At 43.1% G+C, this 21,312-nt stretch overlaps 1 protein-coding gene across 2 annotated transcripts in view; it reads right to left on the reverse strand.

Annotated features, from left to right (window-relative positions):
- The window catches only part of LOC119023511 (plexin-B1-like), a 70,776-nt gene that overhangs the window by 23,916 nt on the left and 25,548 nt on the right, over window positions 1-21,312 (reverse strand). For both annotated transcript variants that reach the window (XM_037105507.1, XM_037105508.1), the window contains exons 2-11: window positions 10,942-11,018; window positions 9,149-10,016; window positions 8,125-8,367; window positions 6,334-6,516; window positions 4,075-4,203; window positions 1,946-2,046; window positions 1,696-1,828; window positions 1,396-1,552; window positions 1,079-1,187; window positions 565-673 (exon numbers count right to left, since the gene is read on the reverse strand). In XM_037105507.1, coding sequence (XP_036961402.1) covers window positions 565-673; window positions 1,079-1,187; window positions 1,396-1,552; window positions 1,696-1,828; window positions 1,946-2,046; window positions 4,075-4,203; window positions 6,334-6,516; window positions 8,125-8,367; window positions 9,149-10,006 — 2,022 coding nt within the window. In that variant the 5' untranslated portion in view covers window positions 10,007-10,016; window positions 10,942-11,018. The remainder of the gene's footprint in view (window positions 1-564; window positions 674-1,078; window positions 1,188-1,395; window positions 1,553-1,695; window positions 1,829-1,945; window positions 2,047-4,074; window positions 4,204-6,333; window positions 6,517-8,124; window positions 8,368-9,148; window positions 10,017-10,941; window positions 11,019-21,312) is intronic.

A 21,312-nucleotide genomic window follows, 5' to 3' on the forward strand; every position in this document is an offset into this window, starting at 1 on the left:
AACAGGGTAAATTTTACAATGGCAATAAAGATTAATCAATATTGCCAACTTCTCTGTCGACCAGGGAAAAAGTCCCCAGTCCCCCTTAAAAAAGCAATCACACAATTTTTCACTCCTTAGAAAAATATATAAAGTTAGTTAAATGCTGTCCATTACAAATTCTTAATTATTTGGGCCTTCTTGTAAGTTCATCAAATGTTATACATGAGGCTCTGTCTTTGTGTGAAAAATATAGTCCGTGTTTGTCCCACTCATGTAGGCATTTACACACATATGAAGTGAGATACGATGACAACTGGACGCTTGGCATTCTAATGCCAAGTGCGAACTGACAGTCTCCACTTGCGATCAGATGGCTCAGGACGGATTTTGATAACACACCACTCTACAAAAGTTGAAACAAATCCTGAGAATTACAACCTTCACAAAGGACTATTTATTGGACAACTTTTGTATTACTGAATCAGTTTTAGATAGCCGTGCCTAACAAACTGGCAACTGTATACACCCCTCAAATCTATTTCCATTAAAACGACACAGCTGAAAGCCTTCCTGTGGACTCACGTTTTGGTTGTAGATGGTGACTCCTTGGTTGCAGATGTGTTTGTGTGTGCAGACATGCTGGTGGATGCACCAGTTACACCCCCAGCGGCTGCTAACACACCCTTGGCATCTGGCACAGCACATAGCACACAGCAGAACAGGCAGAACGACAAAACAAATCACCATGAATGAGACAACAGAAATGTTAGAAAGCCTCTTCTACAACTCTTACAGCAAATCTACACTATCAGATAATCTAACACTGTTATTATCTATTCTTTGCTGCTCCTTTCCTTGCACCTTCTGGCATCCTGCTCTGAACCATCTGGTACTCATACTTGCTAAACTATCACATAAATTACGTTGACTTGAGCTGCAATTTTCCTGAAACAACATATAACACGGTCATGAAAATGTCAAAACAGCTATGCATGGTTTTAGCTGCATACAATATCTGAACAGTCTCAGCGAGGCATCCAGTGGACAAACAGTACAAGCTGAATAGTCCTTGATGTTGATGTGCGTGTTTACTTACGGTCTGCGTCCAGAGAGCTGCTGAACCAAGCTGCAGTTGTAAAAGGTGAATTCTGTCTCAGCCACCGTCACGTTTACGAAACGCAGTGACAGGGTCACCATCACAAACTCTGCGTTAGGATGAAAAAAAAAACAAAACAAAAAAAACAGTTGCCATGTTAGGTCAATTTCAAAGTATCTGACCAACTTCTGATTCATTCTTGTAAGTGTTACAGGATTTATTCCAAATTCTTCTCACACTACTTTCCCATTTTTCACACTGTATAAACTTGCTGGCCAGCTGGGTGTAATTGCAGATGGAAAGCACAAAGCACTCACCATCTCCGTGGCCGATGGGGGGCAGACTGCTGGCATCAGGGGTGGAGCATATCACACCAGTGTCGGTGAATAAAGCAGGAGTCTCGGTGTCCTGGAAGACGCAAGAGTAGGCCTCTCCTTTCCCTAGACCGGGGAGACCCTCCACTGACACTGTAATCTGAGTGAGGGGGAAAAAAAAGTTAAAAGCTTGACTGAGGGTTCAGTTCTGATATATCTCAGAAAGTGTTCAGGAAGACTACAGGAGCACAGCAGATTATCACTGTGCATTACTCCCAGCTGTTGCCCACTCTTTCCCCTTACATCAGTTTTCTCCCCACGGCTGATGTTGTAGACGCTGAGGTGCTGGATGCTGAGGCACTGCTGAGTCTGGTTAAAACTCCACAGCCACTGACCAGGCACAGACCCTCGCTGGCACTCCCAGCGCTGGCCACACCTGAAAGACCACAGAGGAGTAAGTAGAGTGACAGAGAGAGACGAAGGGGACAAAGAAGAAAGACAGAATTGACAGTAGCCCCACCATTACTTTTTTTTTGTTTTTACACTGACTCACCGTCCCTCCAGGACACACCAGCCACAGTAGGGGTCTTTGGCAGACAGACAGGACTGACAGTCCAGGTGGTCCCCACATTCTGCCACCGGACGCTTCTCTACCTGAAAATGACAATGAAGTGATGGTCAGTACTCGAAGACAGATTTTTTTGGGTGAATTAGGTAGATATGAGCTTTTAAAGATAATGTAAAACTTCAACCTTCATAATGGCATGAGGTCTTAAAAATGATTTTTAACCTACATGTTGTTTCTATTGCTTAGAAAAAATAACAAATGGCACAACCACAGCCTTTTAATCATTCATTTATGACATTTGTTGTGATTATAATCACTGAGGTAGGTTACCTGGGTGGCTACAGGCAAGTTATTTAATATTAACATGGCTTATTTCTACTTTTTATATTTACTTTCCACCGAGTGGCTTTCAAGTTTTAAGGTTAACCATGCATCAGTCTAGCAGCTATTCTTTTTTATATCAAGGTTGACTAGCTAACATTAACATCAGCAAGTATCCCAATTTGCCATGCTTATGTATATAAGCTAGCTAGCTAGAGTTTAGTGAGATTTAGCAAGTGAGTCAAGGCCATAATATAACCTGCGCATGTTCCAACTTTTAGCTCTTGTCTCTTTGAATGTGTGAGCTTAACTGTAGCTTAATGCTCTTGTAGCATTCTAGTCATGCTAACCTTAACATAAGTGAAAATTTGCCATGATAACTTACCTAGTCTAGGTAGACGGAGTTAGTGAGGTAGCTAGTCAGAGCTTCACACTTACATACTTTTATTGTTTTTGAGCTTCTAGCGTCAGAGGTAAGGTCCATAATATTACCTGTTTAAGTTGCTTCTTTGACCCTTTGCCTCTTTTAGTGTGTGAGCTTAACTTCAGCTTCAACCCTAACCCTAACCCTGTTGCACTGACTTCATGCAAGTTAGCAAGTCATCATTAGCCAAGTTAGCTTAGGAGGTAAACTTTCCTATTTTGAAATGAACGTTACTAGCTAGTTCACATCCAACCAGCTAGCTAGATATGTTGACACTATGTTGAACTTCAATGTTATCTTGAAAGTTAAGTGTCTCACTGGCTTTGACCAGCGCTTTCAACTCCTAAATTAACAAAGTTGTTGGTTTTATCTCCTTTTAGTAATGCTGCAATGCTGCTACAGTACACAGCAGGCCTACCTCTTTCTCGGCAGCCATTTTGTCATGAAATAGCAGGTAAATAAACCTCTTACTGATCACATTAATTAAGGCTGTTCCTAAATAGAACAGAGCCTTCATTAAATTCATTAGTAACACCTGTGTTTTCCTACTACTTCATGTCAGCTGCTGCTTCTTCATACGGACTCAGTCAGCATTATTTGGTCAGAAAAGCAGTGATTCATTGCCTTTACCCACAAAGTAAAAAAAAAAAAATCTGTGATCAAGGAAATTACACTTTAATCTACTTGTGATTCTTTACCAGTAGGCTTATAACAATTCCAGTGCTTGTTTGTGATACAGTTCTCGATATGATGCATAAAACTTGAGTGAACAGCTCTAAATGGGGATTAAGATGTTCAGCGGTCCAGAAGTGAGACAAGCCTTTCAATAAATAGACTAGCAGCTTCCCATATCCATTCATCAGCACCTACGGCTACTCACACAGACACTCTGTAGGGAGTGTGCCAACACAATGGAGGCCACTTTCACTGATCAATACCATTGTTGTGTCTGACCTCACACCTCCTGCCGACTGTTGTACCCATCACAGTAGGTTAGATGACCTTTGACCCCGGCAGCCAGCTGGCCTCTCTGTTTTCTCTTATGCTCTTTGCCTCTTATTCTTTTATCCTCTTTATCTGAGCGTGAGACACAGCTTGAGGAAGTATCAAAGCCTGTAAAACTCTGACAAACGATAAATTGTCCGACCATGAATGACAAGCCATGTTCGGTCTCGTGTATGGAGACATCTGGGTGAGCGTTTGAATGGACAGACTCATCAAGAAGGCTACGGCTGTTTATACATCTGTTGAGCAGTTCTGCGAAAGCGTAGTTGCAACATAATTCTGCTGAACTTCATTCTGTGTGTTTTTAACAATTGCATTTACTGCCTACAACTGTCGCGTGGCCGTATTGTATCTTTAGACTTACAGTGGTCTTGGTCATGATGTAGATGTGTGCTCCACTCTGGTCCAATAAAAGGTCACTGTTAATGGGTGAGTTGGGCTGGATTGTCATGTTTGCGTATACCTCCACCTGGCCGTCCTGGCCCAGATATACCTGAAGAAGTACAACAGAAAATAGAGACTTCAGAAAGTGGTATATGAGTTAAATATATACATGCATATATAACAGAGAAACATTTTTAGAGAAAAGTGGCACAATCCTCTCCCTGTAAGACTAAAGTGAGGAGCTGCCAAAAGAGAAAAACGATGCAAAAGAAATACCTCCTTCAACTGACAACTCAAACGCAAATCGAATCACGTTTGTGCAGGATCGCAGCAGAAGTGGCCATAAATGTGATTACGGCACAGTCAAATCTAATATGAAGCGCAGGAAGACACCTCTGGCTTAAAGTGATTCCCAGGCCTTCAAACTCTCATGTTACCTCATGTTAATGACATTAGCGGAGGTTTTCATGCCTCTTTCCACAAGGCTCTCACTTTGTCACCGTGGACAGTTGTCCCATTAAGAGGATGCACTCAGCATATAATGGCATGAGAAGTAACTCTGTGATGTGTCATGACTTGGAAATAAATTTATGCAGTCCGTTTGTCTTGCATGTCAAAACGAGAATGCGATGCTGTATCGAACAGCTAATAAATGTGCTGCATGCATGTGGGAGAGTAAGCGGGGTAGACGAATGGTCCGATGTTTGCTGACAACTTTTAAATGCAGTGATTTGCATTATTTTCCAAAAGACCTACCTCAGCCTGAAAAGTAAAAAAGCTTGTTCACTTTCTTTCTTGTGGACACTAAGAAAAAAACGACCAATCGTAGTTACATCCGTACCCTAAGTGTAACGCTGAAGCCAGGATTTAGTGAGGTCAGCCAAGCCAAAACACTGAGAGCAGAGGGAAACAGCCAGCCTAGGCATGATGATGGTAGGAGACCGGCGTTCAGTCTAACAATCTGCTGGCTTTAGCTTCATAATTAGCTTACAGACGTGTGATTGTTTATATTGAATTCGTATTTAAGTGAATGATATGAGTGAGGTATCAATTTTATTATGTAACTGTCTGCAAGAAAAGACAAATGCATTTTTTTTGCAACATGACTTATTTCAAACTCCAACAGGAGACTTCCGAGGATCAACTATAACCATACTGGAATCAAGATGGTGACAGTAATTGTGGCCTTTTACATACACACACACACACACACACACACACACACACACACACACACACACACACACACACACAGAGTCCTGTATCTGTATGCTGTGGAATTTGTCCTGCTGTGATACGATAATCCTGTTACAATAGCTTACTTTAGATGGCTACATGCAGCGCTGCTTTGATCTGCAACCTAAAAGCACTATGTCTGACTCCATGTCTCACTCGCTCTCTTTCTCACACACAGACACAGACACAGACACAGACACAGACACAGACACACACACACACACACACACACACACACACACAGCATAATAGACCTACTAGACGATAGCCAACTTATTGAATACCTCAAGGCAGAGTTATGTCTGCAATCCTCTTATGTCAATCCTTTTGTGTACTGTAACTGTAGGTTGCTTAGCTGTTTTTGGACAGTACTGTAAAAAAGTAGTACTTGGACAACAATATCATTCGGGAAATACACTCCACTAGTCCTCCAAAAAAGAAAAAAAAAATGCATCACTTCTTTTAAACATTAGCTCAGAAATTCTTCTGTGTCTCCAACAATCACATACCACAGTCCACAGAACAAAAAGCAAACGCATTAGGCATGGGATCACGGTGGTATGCCTGAGTGTGTATGTTGGAAAACTATGAATGTCGGAATGATTGGAATCTTCCAGGCTGTAGCTGCATAGCGATGTAGAGGGATATGAGAACTAGCAGAAAAAAAATCCCTGAAATTGACTGCAAATGTTTCATGTACTGTAAGGTGTGTTTGCTTTCCCGGTAAGTGACTCATAGATTACCCTAGAAGGAACAGGCGCAAACTAACACAAAGCCAGGTCCATAAGGATCACAGTATTAAGTTAAGCCTTACTTGTGTGATTGTCTTCAATGGAAAATTAGGAAACTGCCAGCACATCACAGGCCATTGGGCAATTTCCTTTTAAGGCAAAGTGTATAGGGCGTCTCCCTGCCCTCAGCCTAGTGCATGCTGTGGCAGGCAGAAGGGCCCAGAGAAACTGGCACAAAAAAATGAAGTATGACGTCACACAGGATGAGCTACCTTGTGCAGAGTCCCTTTGGAGTCTCCGAGGAAGGCGATGCTGTGTCCCTCTCTGACGCTGACTGCCACAGCAGTGAGTCGGGCGGCTGAGGTGTGCCACGCTGCTTTAGCTTCCAGCGGCGCCCGGCTGGCCATTGGGCTGGGGGTGTGGTCCGAGCCACAGGGATACGCATTAAGGGTATTCTATGATACATGAACACAACAGAGAGGTTGGTCAGGTGGTTTGTCCTAACATGAAACACAAAGCACGTCGAGGTATTTATTGATTCTTTGTATTTATCTAAAGCAAGGGTGCCCAAACATTTTCCCTTGGAGGGCCAAACCCCAAACTTAGGGGTGGACAATGGGCCAAAATCAAGCACTCATTGTATTGTGCTGAATAGTCAAGATGCCAAACGGGACTATATGGAATCCCTAAGAGGCAAATGAGAAATTAGTTTGCTTTTTTGTTTTTTTCCCTGTGTTTATCACTTAGAACACATTAAGAAATATTTTGCCAGGATCATTTTAAAGTACCTTTATTTCTTTTTTACTTGCCTTTCTGGGCTTCCGTATTACTTGGACTCCAAATTCCCTTATTATCTGTTCACTTTAGACACTTTGTGATAGAAGTCAGTCAATCACTACCTAACTTGAAGCCAAGTAATCTGGATGAAAAAGATTATTTTAGTTTTATTGATCTTAGTATATGAAACATCTAAGCTTTAGACTTACACATTCGTATTCACATCTTTTCAATTAGTCTTCTATTCTGTCCTACAATTGCCTCAGAGCATTTGAATCCTCTTAATTCATCGTAAGAGGATTGCAGCATAGATTAAAGTAGACTAATGCAGACAAAGTCAATTCGCTCTTTTGGTTGGGCAAAACAACCGCACCAAATCCAGCCTTTTCTGTAAATCTCTGAGCTCTGGCTCCAGATAATTGGCCCTGAAGGAGGAAGTAGATTGGGCCATCTTTCTTAAGTCCACATAGATTTTTGCAAAAAAATAGGATTATCGTTTTGCAAGGGGAACCGTGATCTACTGCATCTTTCTAATCACTCAATCCCTACTATTTTTTTCAGCATCTCCTTTTTTACTTGTCACCCTCTATGTTAGACTTTCTTTTCCCCATGCATATCTACATGCCCCCCCCCCCATTTTTTCTCTCTCTCTTTCCTCTTCTATCAGTGGGTTTCAAAAGACAACTCATCCTTCCCTGTCACAGCCCATTAAGCAGCAGCACAGCTGATTCTGAGTTAGTTTGGTTTATTGATCCCTAACGATCCCATTAAATGGTTCTGAGCGCTGGCAAGACCTGAGCGGCTTCAGGGCAGCAGAGGGGGTCACTCGAGTCCTGCAGCTGGGCATAGCGTCTCCTGGGGCATCTGGGAGCTTTGGGCTTTTCGACAAAGGCTGCCTCATTACAAGGCTTGGCTGCCTTCAGTTCTTTCAGGTACTCATCTTAATCTCAACAATCCAGTCTTCCCTTGTTACTGTGCTCTACTTTCTGTATTGTCTTTTAGAGACCAATGAAAGCATGTGAGTCAATACTCTTAAGGTACATAAAGACAGAAGGAAATAATTTGCCATGATGTAAAGCCCTGTGTGTATAATATGGCCGGTATCCATGCTGTAACAAGCACACAAACCAGAAAAAAACTATAGCGTGCAATTCTGTTAAGGGGACCAAAAGAAACAATCATTTGAGAGTCTCATGTGAGTATTTGGTTGATGAAACCATTGTTTTAAAAGCCCATAGCTCCCAAATATTTTCTGCTCAAACACAAAAACATTTCTTCAATCTTACCATGGGCAGATTGGCACAGCTGGATTTAACCTCATATTCTATGTAGGCCACCTCTCCTCTTCCCTCCACCTGACCGTCCTGGGTGTAGCAAAGGTCACGGGTGGAGTTGATGTGTCTGTCGAGCTCATCCAGTGGGTAAACACACAGAGCCGAGGCATCCAAGGGATTATTGTTTGTGGAGCTGATGCGGGTGGAGAAGACTCCCAGCAGGTCCTCGCCTTCCCTGCCCGCACCTTGTCCCACCTGTTGCAACAAAGGCGAGGGGAAAAAACTCCGGAAAGTTAAAGTCAGCAGCGGTTCAACTTTTGATCAAAACAAGAAGAAAGAAGATATTCAGCTACATTTGGAATTTTTGCTACCTTCAAGGCAAAGATTATAAAGGACTCATGTTGTTAACATTTAGAGAAACTTAGATCGATAAGCCCCAAAAATAAAAACAGTGAAAGGTGGAAGTGAATAACATTGACTATTTTGTTACAATCAAATGTTCTGCTGGGAAACCTTGGGTCGTTGACGCGTACCATCCACCCACACACTGCTGCAGATGAAGTACACTCCCTCATGGCAATGGCACCCGCGATGGCAGCAGTCTACTCAACAGGACACCATGCCCTGTCCCACCAAAACTAATCGGGAATGGCTCGAGATCCCTAAGGGCCTGGGGGCTGCCAGGCGAGTTCTAGTTGGGTTGGATTTGTTCCAGCATGTCCCAAGGACACTTGATCAGATTCAGATCTGGGAGATTTGGAGACAAGGTTGATGCTCTTTATCACGTTCCTTGGGCCACTCCTGAGCAGTTTTTTTGGGGTGGCAGAGCATGTTCTGAATTGTTCTGCTGGGGGACTCTGCCAGCAGGGAGTGCTTGGATGAGTGGTGCAGGACAAGTGGCTTTCAAAAGAATGCCAGGACCCAAAGTTTCCCAGCAGCACAGTAATGAAATGATCAATCGACAGTTATTCACTTCACCGCTCAGTGCTTTTAATGTTGTGGCTGATTGGTGTATATATACACAAATAGGAAATACCTGGGCAGCTTGAAGCAGGTTGTAAGTCCTGTGGTGAGAAGAATGGGATCGGCAAACAAGAGGAACTTCCACATAGGAATAGTAGGAGGTATCGTCTAGGCACACTCTGGCAGCATACGTCCGGTACTCCCTTGAAGCAGACTTGATGTCACGGCGGTAAAACAAGAAATACACATACGAGCGCCGCGTGAAGGCCATCACAAAATGATGGTCGTATTCCGACAGACGCCCAGCCACAGCCAGCTTAGCTGTCTCCTCATAGGAAAAAATGGGTTCTGATGAAAGGTGGCGGGTGGAGATGGGCGGGTGGCTGGCAGTATAGCCTCTACCCACGTACATCACAGTCCTTTCCCCGCCACGAAGCCCAACCACCAGCCCCACAGTTGACACTGACGGATCATTGGCCGCAACATACTGCGTATCCACGGGCCTCTCAGTGGAGAAGAGAACCTTCTTGATTGATGTCAGACTGCGTTTCTGGCAGGTGCCCTGGTGGATGCTGCCGCAGGTGATCAGCTCCGACGCCTTCGGGTCCACCAGCAGTAATTTATTGTGATTACTGGTTCTCCTGGCATGGGGACAGTTAAGCTCAGTTACCGGGGGAAGGCAGTCTTTGCTGTCGCTCACGGGACCCGTCGTCTCCTCTTGCTCTAGCCGAAGTCCATCTGATCCATCTAGCTGGAAGAGGTGGTCCCTAGCCCCCACATACACCGTCCCCACAGAGGGGTCGGGGTGGAGCACCAGGTGCTGGAATTCAGTGTCATTGCGGGAAAAACGAGGGTAGGAGCGACCAAAGGCAGTGGCAAATATAATGAGGAGTAAGAGCAGGGTGGAGTTCAGAGCTTTCCCATGTAGCATGGCAGATATTCTGAGGGAAGAAATAGGAGGGTTAGGGGCCCACACTGGCATGAGATTCAGATTAAACATCAACACTAAATAAGGCTAAAAGCTGCTTCTGTGTAGTTGTGTAGAGTGTACGTTTAACAGCTTTAGAGAGCTTAGGTAAAGGTTCAGATAAATAAATAAAAATTAAGATGTAGTGAGAACCTGTTGAAATGTAAGCTGAGAATCTCTTTTAGTTGCAAGCTCTGACTATTCAAGGCAGACACACTTAATTATGACAAATAATATAAAAGGATAACTCTAGGATGTCATTGTTCAACAAACCAACAATAAACTGACCCTACTAACACGTAATGACTCTGTAGCCAAAGCATGATATAACTTGTTCCTCTTTGCTGTAGACCTTAACTGTTGCACGTGCTGGTATATTCCTTTATTACCATGCACACTAGCACTGCAGCGAGCAGTTAGTTTCATTATTGATTACTCTGCCGATCAAGAACATCTTCAAAATACTTCATTAATCCAACTAACAATTCAAATCCTTACACTGGAGAAAATGGAGCCAGCAAATGTTTGACATTTTAGCTAAAAAATTAAACGATTTCATTACAATAATAGTTGGCAGTTAATTTTCTTTTTATCTGCTGATTGATAAATTGACTAATCAATTCAGTTTTAACCCAAGCAATGTTATTTATTTTCTGTCAATGCTACATACATAGTGGAGGTGATGTACCAGCGCGCCACGTCCATTCCTAATAAGTGCACTATTGCTTTTTTTTTAGTAACATCTGTTAAAAATGACACTGCCCAGCTGTTTTAGGAAGTCTAATCCAAGTGGAAATTCTAGATTGATAAGTTTTTGTGTCAGCATAAGGCGGAAACAACAATAAAGACTACCGCCAGCTTTATCCTTAAAACACAGTTTTTCAAAGAATTCATCTTACCATCTATGTTCTTTGTTAAGATGAAGACTTCCTCCGCCTTATCACCTGGTATCATATCCCATTCCTCTCCTCTCAGTCTGTGAATGCAACACAGAGGATTAATTATCCATGTACAAAGCAGAGAAACAAAGACAGGGATGGACACATGACACACAGACACACGGTCAGACACAATGTTAAGGATTCTAGTCTCATCTTGATCATCAAATTGTCACATCAAGCATATGATTTATCACAGTGTTTATATCTTTGCCACACAGTATATCTTACAGACAACAAAACAACAACTGTCATTTGCCATTTCCACAGCCATCACTCAACACCTCCGAGGAGAGTGGTTTGTGGACACTGAGAGCCTTCGCATTAGAGATAAAAACCCCTTTAATTATTAAACAGGTTGCTCAGACCTTTCACTGACCTCGCTGAGAAAGGTCGTGTAGAAATAAATAAATAAATAAACTGTACGTCATAGTGCATCTAACAAGCTTTAAACTGAAGATGTGTCAGAATTAGATACCCAGATTTTTATTCAAATTCGAAGTGGGCTCTGGGAAGTATTACTAACGCTTCAACGCTCATAATGGCAGAGAGAGAAAATATGCAGAGAAAGCCACGTCTCTAGAAAATGCTGCATTGTGCACCATTTCTTTGCGGTGTGAATAGATTTCTAAGACATTAGACATGCAGTGCCATCTCACCTCACTGTCCACCCCCTGGGGCTGCAATCAGGACAAAGACAAGGGGGGGTGGACCGGGGTGCTGTGTGTGTGTGTGTGTGTGTGTGTGTGTGTGTGTGTGTGTGTGTGTGTGTGTGTGTGTGTGTGTGTGTGTGTGTGTGTGTGTGTGTGTGTGTGTGTGTGTGTGTGTGTGCATGTGTGTTTGTACAGGAGCAGGTGCATGTGTCTTCGTATGTGTCTGGTAAGAGGGTGAGTCTCTTTACTTATTCATGAGCAGAATAAGAAGTATAATAAGTAATAACCCCCACGCCCACTGTCAGAGGATTTCGGTCGGATGTGTGTGTATGTGTGTGTGTGTGTGTGTGTGTGTATGTGTGTGAATGTCAAGATGAGTGGCCATTACAGTCTGTTAAACAGGGCTTAAAATCCACACCGTCCTCCGAGACAGGAGGAATTGTCTTTATGAAATATATATATAAAACAAACTCATTCAGTGGGCCTCATGTTTTATTGAGTCAAATCTGCTGAAGCTCTCAGATACAATTTCTCTCGAGCCGTGTTAGCGGCGTGGATCTTTACTGATGGGTAACGTCCTCAGATCTGTTGATGGGGTCTGTCCACCACTCTGGTCCACGATAAATCTCACTAACTGTTCTCTGGATTGCCATTAACAGACATTCACGCTCACTTTAGGATGAATTGTTGTACTCTGGTCCCTTTGTGAGTCATTAAATTTTCATTTTGTGGCATCACCGACTGAAAATTTTAATCTGTTGAATACTACCAAGTACCTGGAAAACTAATGACATCAGTGTCAGCAGTAGCCTGTTTTGTATGCTAACATGCTCACAATCAAAAGGTCTGTATTGTCATTGTGAGCATGTTAGCGTGTAGCTCAAAGCACTGCTGTACAGGCCATAGAGCAGTTAATAAGCTTATAGACTATTATCTGTCATAGACGTCTCCAAATGTGACATTTGCCAGGCTGTAGGAGCCCACAAGATACAATTGCAGGATAATGAGGCTAAAAAGTATGTGGCAGAACTAGTGGGATTCATAAGTGGTGCTGTAATGAGTCCTAAAACAAAGACATTATTTACCATTTTGCAGCTCCAGTCCCTCATCTGGAATCCAATGATTTTCAATGGGGTTCTAGGTCTGTGGTTAACATAAGCTTAAGAGATTTTTTTTGTTCTACGACATAAAATATGTTAGTTAATACCACGCACGTGAATTCAAAGGTGTAATGATACTACGGATGCAATCACCAACATTCGACTTATCTACACACTTCGTTTCTTCAGGCCGACTTCAGTTGCAAACTAATCTAACTCTAACTTTACAACTTGTAGGATTGATCAATTTATAGTTAAGTGTGTATATTATAGTACAGCAAGACATGTAGTGATGGTGACAGCAATTTAGTCTGTTTATAGCATAACATTAGCTCTTTACATCTTGTGATGTCATTTACGCTTCAAAAATCCTAAAATGGTGCGCTCAGTGAAGATTATTTTGATGCAAAAAACATGCAAGTATCATAAACTTGAGTTTACCACAGAGCTTATTTTCTGCAATAATCCAAAATCCAGTTTAAAAATCAAAGAGGCTTTTTGACCAGGGAACCAGGGTGATGCAGACTTCTTGGTTAGCCTCCCAAAATACGTCATTCCTGCCACTTTCTATTCAACTCGCCAGTTCCAAAGTGATTACACGTCTTTATTTTCAGGATATAACCGGTTTGTTTTATAAACTGGTGCACAAGGCCAAACTGAGCGCCTACATGTGAGACATCACGTCACGCTCTATTGTGTTCTTGTGCATTCACGTCTTCTGGTCTGGTCATCAGCTTACGTGATTGGCCACCGCGACGTGATGGTGGGTTGCATTTCTCCCAAGTTGATTCTATTTCAAGTTTTTTGCCACAGCCAGCTGCTTTCTTTTTTTTCCTTCTTCGGCACCCTCAATGGTCTGCACCGCTGCACCCTAAACACACTTCCCGCTCTCAAATGAATGGGAGGTGTGCTGTTTTTTGCAGCAACAGCTGACTCTGACTGAATGAGGCCTGCTGTAATGGGAAAGCTCCCGAGGTTATTACACTGAGGAAGAACACGTTTTATTTCTTTTGAATTCAATGTTTCCGCTTTAAGAGACTGTTGTCTCTCAAACATTTTTGTGCATTTGTGCATTTTCAATTAAAATAATTTCTTTCCTGACAGACCATCGGGGCACTGATGACAACAGTTGCTAAAGCACACTGAGGATTTTTTTTTCTACACACTACAAACAAATGTTGCATCAAGTACTGTGCTATTTACTTTTTTAACTTGATGTTCCGCCTCTGTAACAGAGAGCCTGGGAACAATTTCAGACGAATTCTCACTGCTCCTCCGAGCAGGCGTCCTCACCTGCTCTTTGACCGGCCAACATGACGCAGTCAACATATTTATAGCCTATGGCGACCCCATCGCCATGGGAACTTCCTCTTACCAACCAGCAATGATGGCTTCCTACGAGCTACCGTGAGATCAGACTGGATGACTGTGGTGTGGGACTGAGTGGAGATGGAGGGGAAGAACATAGGCGGAGGAAATACAGCTGTGGTGGGTGTAAAAGACAAGAGGGGAAGTCTATTTTTAGATATTTATTCCGACTTCTGAGACCTATTAAGGCTATGAAGCATTTTCGCTGAATTCACCAACTGAATGACCACTCTTCAACATCATTCAAGTAGCACGAATCAACAAGCTTTTAAAGCTATTAAAGCACAAATCCATTCCATTCGGATGCGAGAGCTTCATCTTTATACGCCGCAGCTGGCCTTCGCGACGACCCACTGACATTCACAGTGAGAGAAAAGGAGATGTTTCACTTTCAAAGTGTTCGCCAGTGATACAAATACCAGCACCACCCTTCACAGGAGCAGAGGGGCGGTTTCTCTCATGCTCCTCACTAACAATCTCCAGAGTTCATCAGTTGTGTCTGGTATGCAGCATGTTTGGCCGTGGGGCACAGTCCAACAACCTATAAATAACCCCTGGTAGACCTTTAGAGTGTCAACTCAATTGGGGAGGAGAAAGGAAGGCGGGGGTCACAAAGCTTCTACGGAGAGAACATTCACATGCAAGTGAAGACGTATGGGAACAGATATGAGATTCTGCTTGAGTGAAAAAGCCTCTGGAACAGGAGTTTAATTGAATCCCTACTTAAAACCATCACCATGGTATTGTTCCAGCTGCTGACGGGAGGATGACACACCCATCCCAATCAACAGCAGTAGTAAAGTGGTTTGTGCGTGTGTGTTTGTGCCAACAAGTGTATTTATAGACGTCTATAAACCTCCCAGAATGTGGTCTCATCCGTGAACTTTTGCCCTTACCATTCCTATCTGACTCACTTTCTCTCTCTGTCCATGTTTATTAATCACAGAGAGAGTCTGCTGCGCAAGTTCATTTTTAAAGCGCCTAATGAGCCGTGACAGCCCACTGAACGCCTAAGACCCCATAAAATATGTGGGGTCAGCAGCACGGGGACAGTGGGGGACACTGGGCCCGGAGCCACGGAACGCTGCCTCGCATTGTTATGTTCCGCTGGGTCGCCTGGCGTCTCGCCCCGGGCCCCAGGCTTTGCAACAGTAGCATCTGCGGATCCAATCCAGAGAGTACAGCAGAGAGAGCATGAGAGTGTCTGTTTGAGTTCAGCGAGACTTTCATTCGCCAGACGCGGGCCACCACTGAAGTGACCCATGACAGACGTCACCGTTTGCCAGTAAATAGTTTCAACTGATTTAAAAGTAGGGAGTCGACAGAGCTACATTGAATCGCGATGTTCGAAAAAAAGCCTGAAAATGTCATTCTTGCCAGCGTTTCCTCCTACTCCTAACGCAGGAAAGACCGCATACAGGAAGTGGAGGGAAGACTGATGTTTTTTTTTCTGTAACACACTAGCGAAGCGTCTCCCCGTCAAGCCCTCTGCTCGCCACAACCTTCACCAGCGTTGCGAACAATGCGCAGCGGCGACACGCTCCCACGCTACATGTTCCGCTTCATTTGTCAACCCGCCATTTACTCCGCCGGTTAGTGCGCGCTGCCTGGTGTGGCGTCTCTTCCATCGCTGTGATGAAGTTAGATTACATGTTTTGGTCCGTGGCTACTCCCAACTAAATCCTCATTTGTGCTGCATTATGAAGGGGGAAATTAACATGCCTCTGCCATCAATTTAAGTTGATTTGAGGTTTACAGATTTCGGTGTGTACGTTGTTGCGAATGAGATTCTTAGAACCTGCTTCAGCAAGGTTTTTTTTTTTATTTTCAGTTTCTTTTGTGAATCAAAGGCAAGCACACCGTTGGATATTATCTATTATCTTATATTACTCTGCTCTAAAAATATTGTTCTCCAAGATGATGGAAAATATGTTTGTTTGGTGTGGAACCCAAAATCATCACGATGTGAATCAGACCAAAATCGGAACAACTGTCAAACTAACTGCAATTTAGGGGTTGGGGGGGTCATGCATCCCTAACTTAAACTAAAATAAACTGATTACACTCCACAGTTTCACCATCCTTAATGTTTGGCTAAGTTCTAAGGGTTGAATCTGATACTGTCGTCTCTCAAGCTTGGAACACGTACAACACGCTCATGTTTCTCATGTAGCGCGAGCACCAAAAAAGGGAGCAGAAAAAAAGGAAACAGATAACGCTCAGCTGAGGTTATAAAACCTAGAGACATGCTTGGACACCTTACTGCTGATAACATCTCCTGATGCATAAGTTGTAACCAAAACTCTGGGAGAAAAAAAAAACAAAAAAAAAAACAGGCTGAACACAACCGCCACTGTCAGTGAATATAAACACACAAAAAGCAGGCATAACAAAATCAACTTTTCCAGTCTAGTTGAGACCAACACAACAATCTGGAGGTGTAATCACCCTTCATGTCAGCTCCAATCCCAATTTACATCCAGCATGTGCATCCACAGTGGCGTCTCTGGTTGTGTGTCCCCCTCTAGATGGTTAGATCAGACAGAGCGCTAATATTATGAGAGGCAGATGTACACATGCTTGGCCCCCCTCCACTTCCGTCGCCTTCGTCAGGGTCAATGGCCATCTCCCTCCCCTCGGTTCACATGCAGACACAGAGGGTCTCTCTCTCTCGGTTCCTCCGGTGTGCTGAAGGGGCTCTCTGTCTGTCTGCTGCTGGAGGGAATAGTGTCCCTTTCACTGCTCTCCCACCAAGTGGCTGCGCTGAACGGACACAGGATAAAAGCCACTTCCCTTGGAAAGAGAGTCCACACACACATCTACAGAGGAGCGGAGACACAACACACACACTCCCCCACACACCCACACTCGCTCAGCCCGTTTCATGACAGGATCTTTTCACCCTGGAGACAGTAACGCTCTCCCTGGGAAAAGCAGGTGTTAAGCCTAGCTGCTTGGTACAGCGTGACACGCGCCGCCAGACGTCCACTGTAAGACCAAAGGACTTTTATCTGCTATGATCCGTCACTGATTAACTTATTAATAATCTCTATTCTATTCATGAAAACCATTCAAGGGCTAATTTTTACAAAATCCATTATCAGTGAAGGCCAAAATGACCATTTAATGAATGTATGGCAAATTCATTAATATGCCGATGTAAAAAAAAAAGAGGATAAATGGACTTTAAACCGTGTGTGACAAGTCACTGCCAGCTATGAAGAAGGGAATCAAGACAGGGTGCAAGACATCATCCTAAATAAGTATATCCAATAAATGAAGAATTAAGTTGTGCAATATTCAGGAAAATTATTAAAATCTGATTTATTATAATGAACAAACATATAACAGTAATAACAGAGTTGTTCTGTCCATGACACATTTTCTTTTATCATTTCAAAATTCTCTCAAAATCTGGTTTATTTCATCATGGAATTTTCCCCAATGACATCCTCTGGCCTTTCAGCCAATCATAATCAGCAAAGTCAAACAGTGTTTTCAAGTTGTTTTCAAAGTGTTTTCTACTTTAGTTAGTTCTTCTGCTATTAGCTAGAACAATGATGTTCAACCAGCTGCTATTACAAAGAAAACACAGTAACTCACCCCACGTTCAGCTTAACTCCTTTGCGAGTTAGCAAAAGCTGACATAGGTCACCTTGTTAACAGCAGCAGCTAGCTGGTCAGATAACAGCATGTACTGGGCTGAATTTTTTTTTTTTCTTTTTTTTTAAACCTTCACTTATTCATGAGGCATTCGCGGAGAGCAATGCTCTCCTTTTAAGGAGTGCCCTGATCACATTCATTCAGTTACACATTCACACCTGGGAGCTGCTCAGTACAACCACAGTCTGATCTGCTGGCTAAAACGCAGCTCGGGCTGGGGCCCTTGCACAAGGGAACCTAAGTCACACTACCTTTCACTAAATCTGGGAATTTAACCTGTAACCCTCCAGTAAAAAGCTCAGCTCTCTAAACTTCAGGCCTCCACTACGCCAGTTGAGGGGATTGTGACAGTGCTGTATAAAAAATGCCATTGTGAAATTAAAAAACAACTTGAAATAGGCTTTTGTGAATGAAAGAATGAAGTGTTACTTTCTGTATTTCATAATGTCATGTTTTTTTATATGGAACACTTTTGGAGCTTCAAATATCTTCACACCCTGCACATTTTGAAATCCTTAATATACAGATTAATAGTATTTTCTTTTTTGCAATGCAACAATGAAAATTCAGAGGTTTTACTTTATATGGATGCTCATCTTACAGGAAGGCAGACTGAGTCTATGATTCTCAGAGTTTTTCTCCGAGTGCATGACGACGTCTTTGACCTTTTGACCTTGACTAGGTGGGAGAAAGGAGAGACGGGTGCTGTCACTGAAATATGACAGAGTGGAACTGATGGTGCTGTAATTCTTCAGTTCAACATTCAACAGGCGCAGGGATCAGAGAGCGGTCCGGAGGAAGCAGGGGGTGGACGGACTTAATCAGATGGAGAGAGACAGCGAGACAGAATGAAAATGATTGACAATAGCAGCTGAAGCCCGATTTAACTTTTTTCACCAGTGACAGGAAAACGACTGTGGGACCCAAGTGACCCAGGAGTGCAGTAAAATATGACCACTTAAAAAGCATGTCTGTTGTAAATCTAAAAGTGCATGTTCGCATATAGTTTGATGGGAAAGTGTGGTCCTCGAAGCCTTTACGCAGCTCAGGTCATGGTCGTGTGCTTTCATTATCTTGTGGATATGGGTGTTTCTTTTGTGTGTGTGTGTGTGTGTGTGTGTGTGTGTGTGTGTGTGTGTGTGTGTGTAAGATGGAGCGTGTTAAGTGACTGCTGGTCAGATCCTTAGAAAGGGCATCAGCTGACAGGGCTGGACCACAACAGCGCGGACGGCAGCCAAGAAATCCTGCCACAATTACAGAGCTCAGCTCTCGGGGCTCCCGTGGGAGAGTTGGCCACACTAAATGACAACGTGAGAAAGGGGAGGAATAGATGATAAAGCGAAAAACTTTCACTCGCACTTGTAAAAAACAACTGAATGTGCAGGAGCCTATTTACTCAGCTTGAAAAGCCCATTTATTTTCCTCTAACATGAAATAACAATCAAATAAAGACAAAGACCTCCTACCAGTACATATTATAACTCAGCTCATCTCCTGTATGGGTGTGGTCGATCATATTTGACTGACAGTGAACAAACAAACCTCCAACTGTCATCAGATTCATATTCAAATGTTGCTCAATCCTGATTGGCGCACAGAAACAGGTGACATCACCCCTTAAAGTCACACACACTTTAAAACAAGCCCCCTGGTGGAGCACAGGGCTAATTAAAATTCCCCAGTGCAGGTCCTTAAAACACTTTTTCCCATAAGCTTACATTGTGAGAGGAGAGGCTGCAAACGATGGACAGGTTTTAAACGGGAAGTAAGCAACTTGACCGCCATAAGTCTCTCATGTGCACGATCGATGGGCAGCATGAAGTGGAATGTCATTTTATATCCACCAAGTCAAACCTTTTTGGCTTTTATGTGTACAGGGATGAACGAGGCCCCGCCTCCCAGCAGAGAGGGTCATTAAAGCAATCATGTTATATAACCAAAACTGTTTTAACTTGTCAATCTAGGACTTCATTAATCCTATTTAGAAACTGACTTGAGCTTTAAGCTATCCTTGTGAGGTCCAAGGCTCTCTCTGAAAGCCATGAAATAGTTCAGCCCGTTACACTCCGTAAAAAAACCTCAACTCCGTTGTTGTTACTGTTGCTTTTTACACATTAACTAAAATAATCTGTTTATTACCGAGCTGTAGAGGTGCTGGTGGACAGTATGGATACCTTCAGGTGGAGCTCGGCCAGCTGTTATGCCCGGTTTACAATCTTGATGGTAAGCTAGCTGATCTACTTGTCTAACTCTGGGGAGAAAAGTCAATATGTTCATTTCTCAAAATGTTAAACTGTTCCTTTAAACTCGAGCAAGCTTGCAATAAAAATACTAAGCAACGCACGACCAAAGTCATGTACTGTAGTCTTGCCTTAACCGTCACATATTCTAAGACCGGTCCCAAGCAGAGAAGTAACCAAATTTAGATTTCACTCATAAGTCAGAAATATTACCCATGACTCAGTGTAACAGTTCTGACACTGACTGAGATTTAGAGCCCTTAAATACACTGACTCTATCCTAATTCCAGAGCCATTTCCGTAGCAAAGTGGGAAAAAAAACCAGACTAGTACAACAAAAAGGCAAAGTTCATTTGCATTGCATCTAAAAAAGACAAAAGAAGCTCAAATCGCCTGTCTGTGACTATGTGGGGTTTGAATTGGACGGGCCATATGCTGGGACGAAGCATCGCGTCATCGAGGACGCGCTGGTATGGTCATTGTGTGGCAGAATGCTAAGGAGGTGGCAGTGGGACGTGCATGCGTATTCATTTGTTTGTGGATGGTCTGCATACATTACCACCTACGGCTTGTACAGCCACATGTCCACTCCAAGTCACACACACACACACGCTCGCATGCACGCACACACACACACACACACACACGGCCGCCTCTTCTTTCACAGCACTCAATAGCCTGAGAAAGCCCTTTGTCGTCCTTCGTTGTCGTGACGACGTGCCTGGGTCGAGTGAATAGGGAGTGGAGGTCTAGCTCTCCCAGTCTGTGGGCATTTTAATCAGCTTGTCACACTGTCTGTGGTCGAACAACACTTCTGCTCTGCTCTGTCCCTTTATAAGGCCAGAGACGCTTCTTAGCATTTTCTATTTTTTTTTTCTTTTTTTTTTTTTGAGTAAGCACATCTTCACCAAAATTATTCCAGCATCATGTTATGATCCAGGGTGCTCTGGGAAACATCAAGCATGATTTTCTGCTCCGTGATTGAATTACACAGCAGAAAATGGAGGAAAAAAAAAAAAAAAAAAGCGCCATATCCAGCCACAAGTCCAATGATAGTGAACCAGAGCATTATTGCTAATATGCCTGGGCTGAGAGTAGAGAATGTGGTCTGCTTTCAGCCCATCCTCCAGTTTAATAAGTTCTATGGTTATGAAACACACAGTACGTATTCTCAAAAGGCCTAAATAAGCCTGAAGAACCACCCCCCCAGTCTATTCCCTGAGGATCTTATTGCTGGATGTTTGAGTTTGAAACAAGGATCAGAGAACATGATTTGTTTTATTCATGAATGAGTTTGCAGCTCATGAC

Source organism: Acanthopagrus latus, chromosome 7 (genome assembly GCF_904848185.1).
Source record: "Acanthopagrus latus isolate v.2019 chromosome 7, fAcaLat1.1, whole genome shotgun sequence".
Lineage (NCBI taxonomy): Eukaryota > Metazoa > Chordata > Actinopteri > Spariformes > Sparidae > Acanthopagrus > Acanthopagrus latus.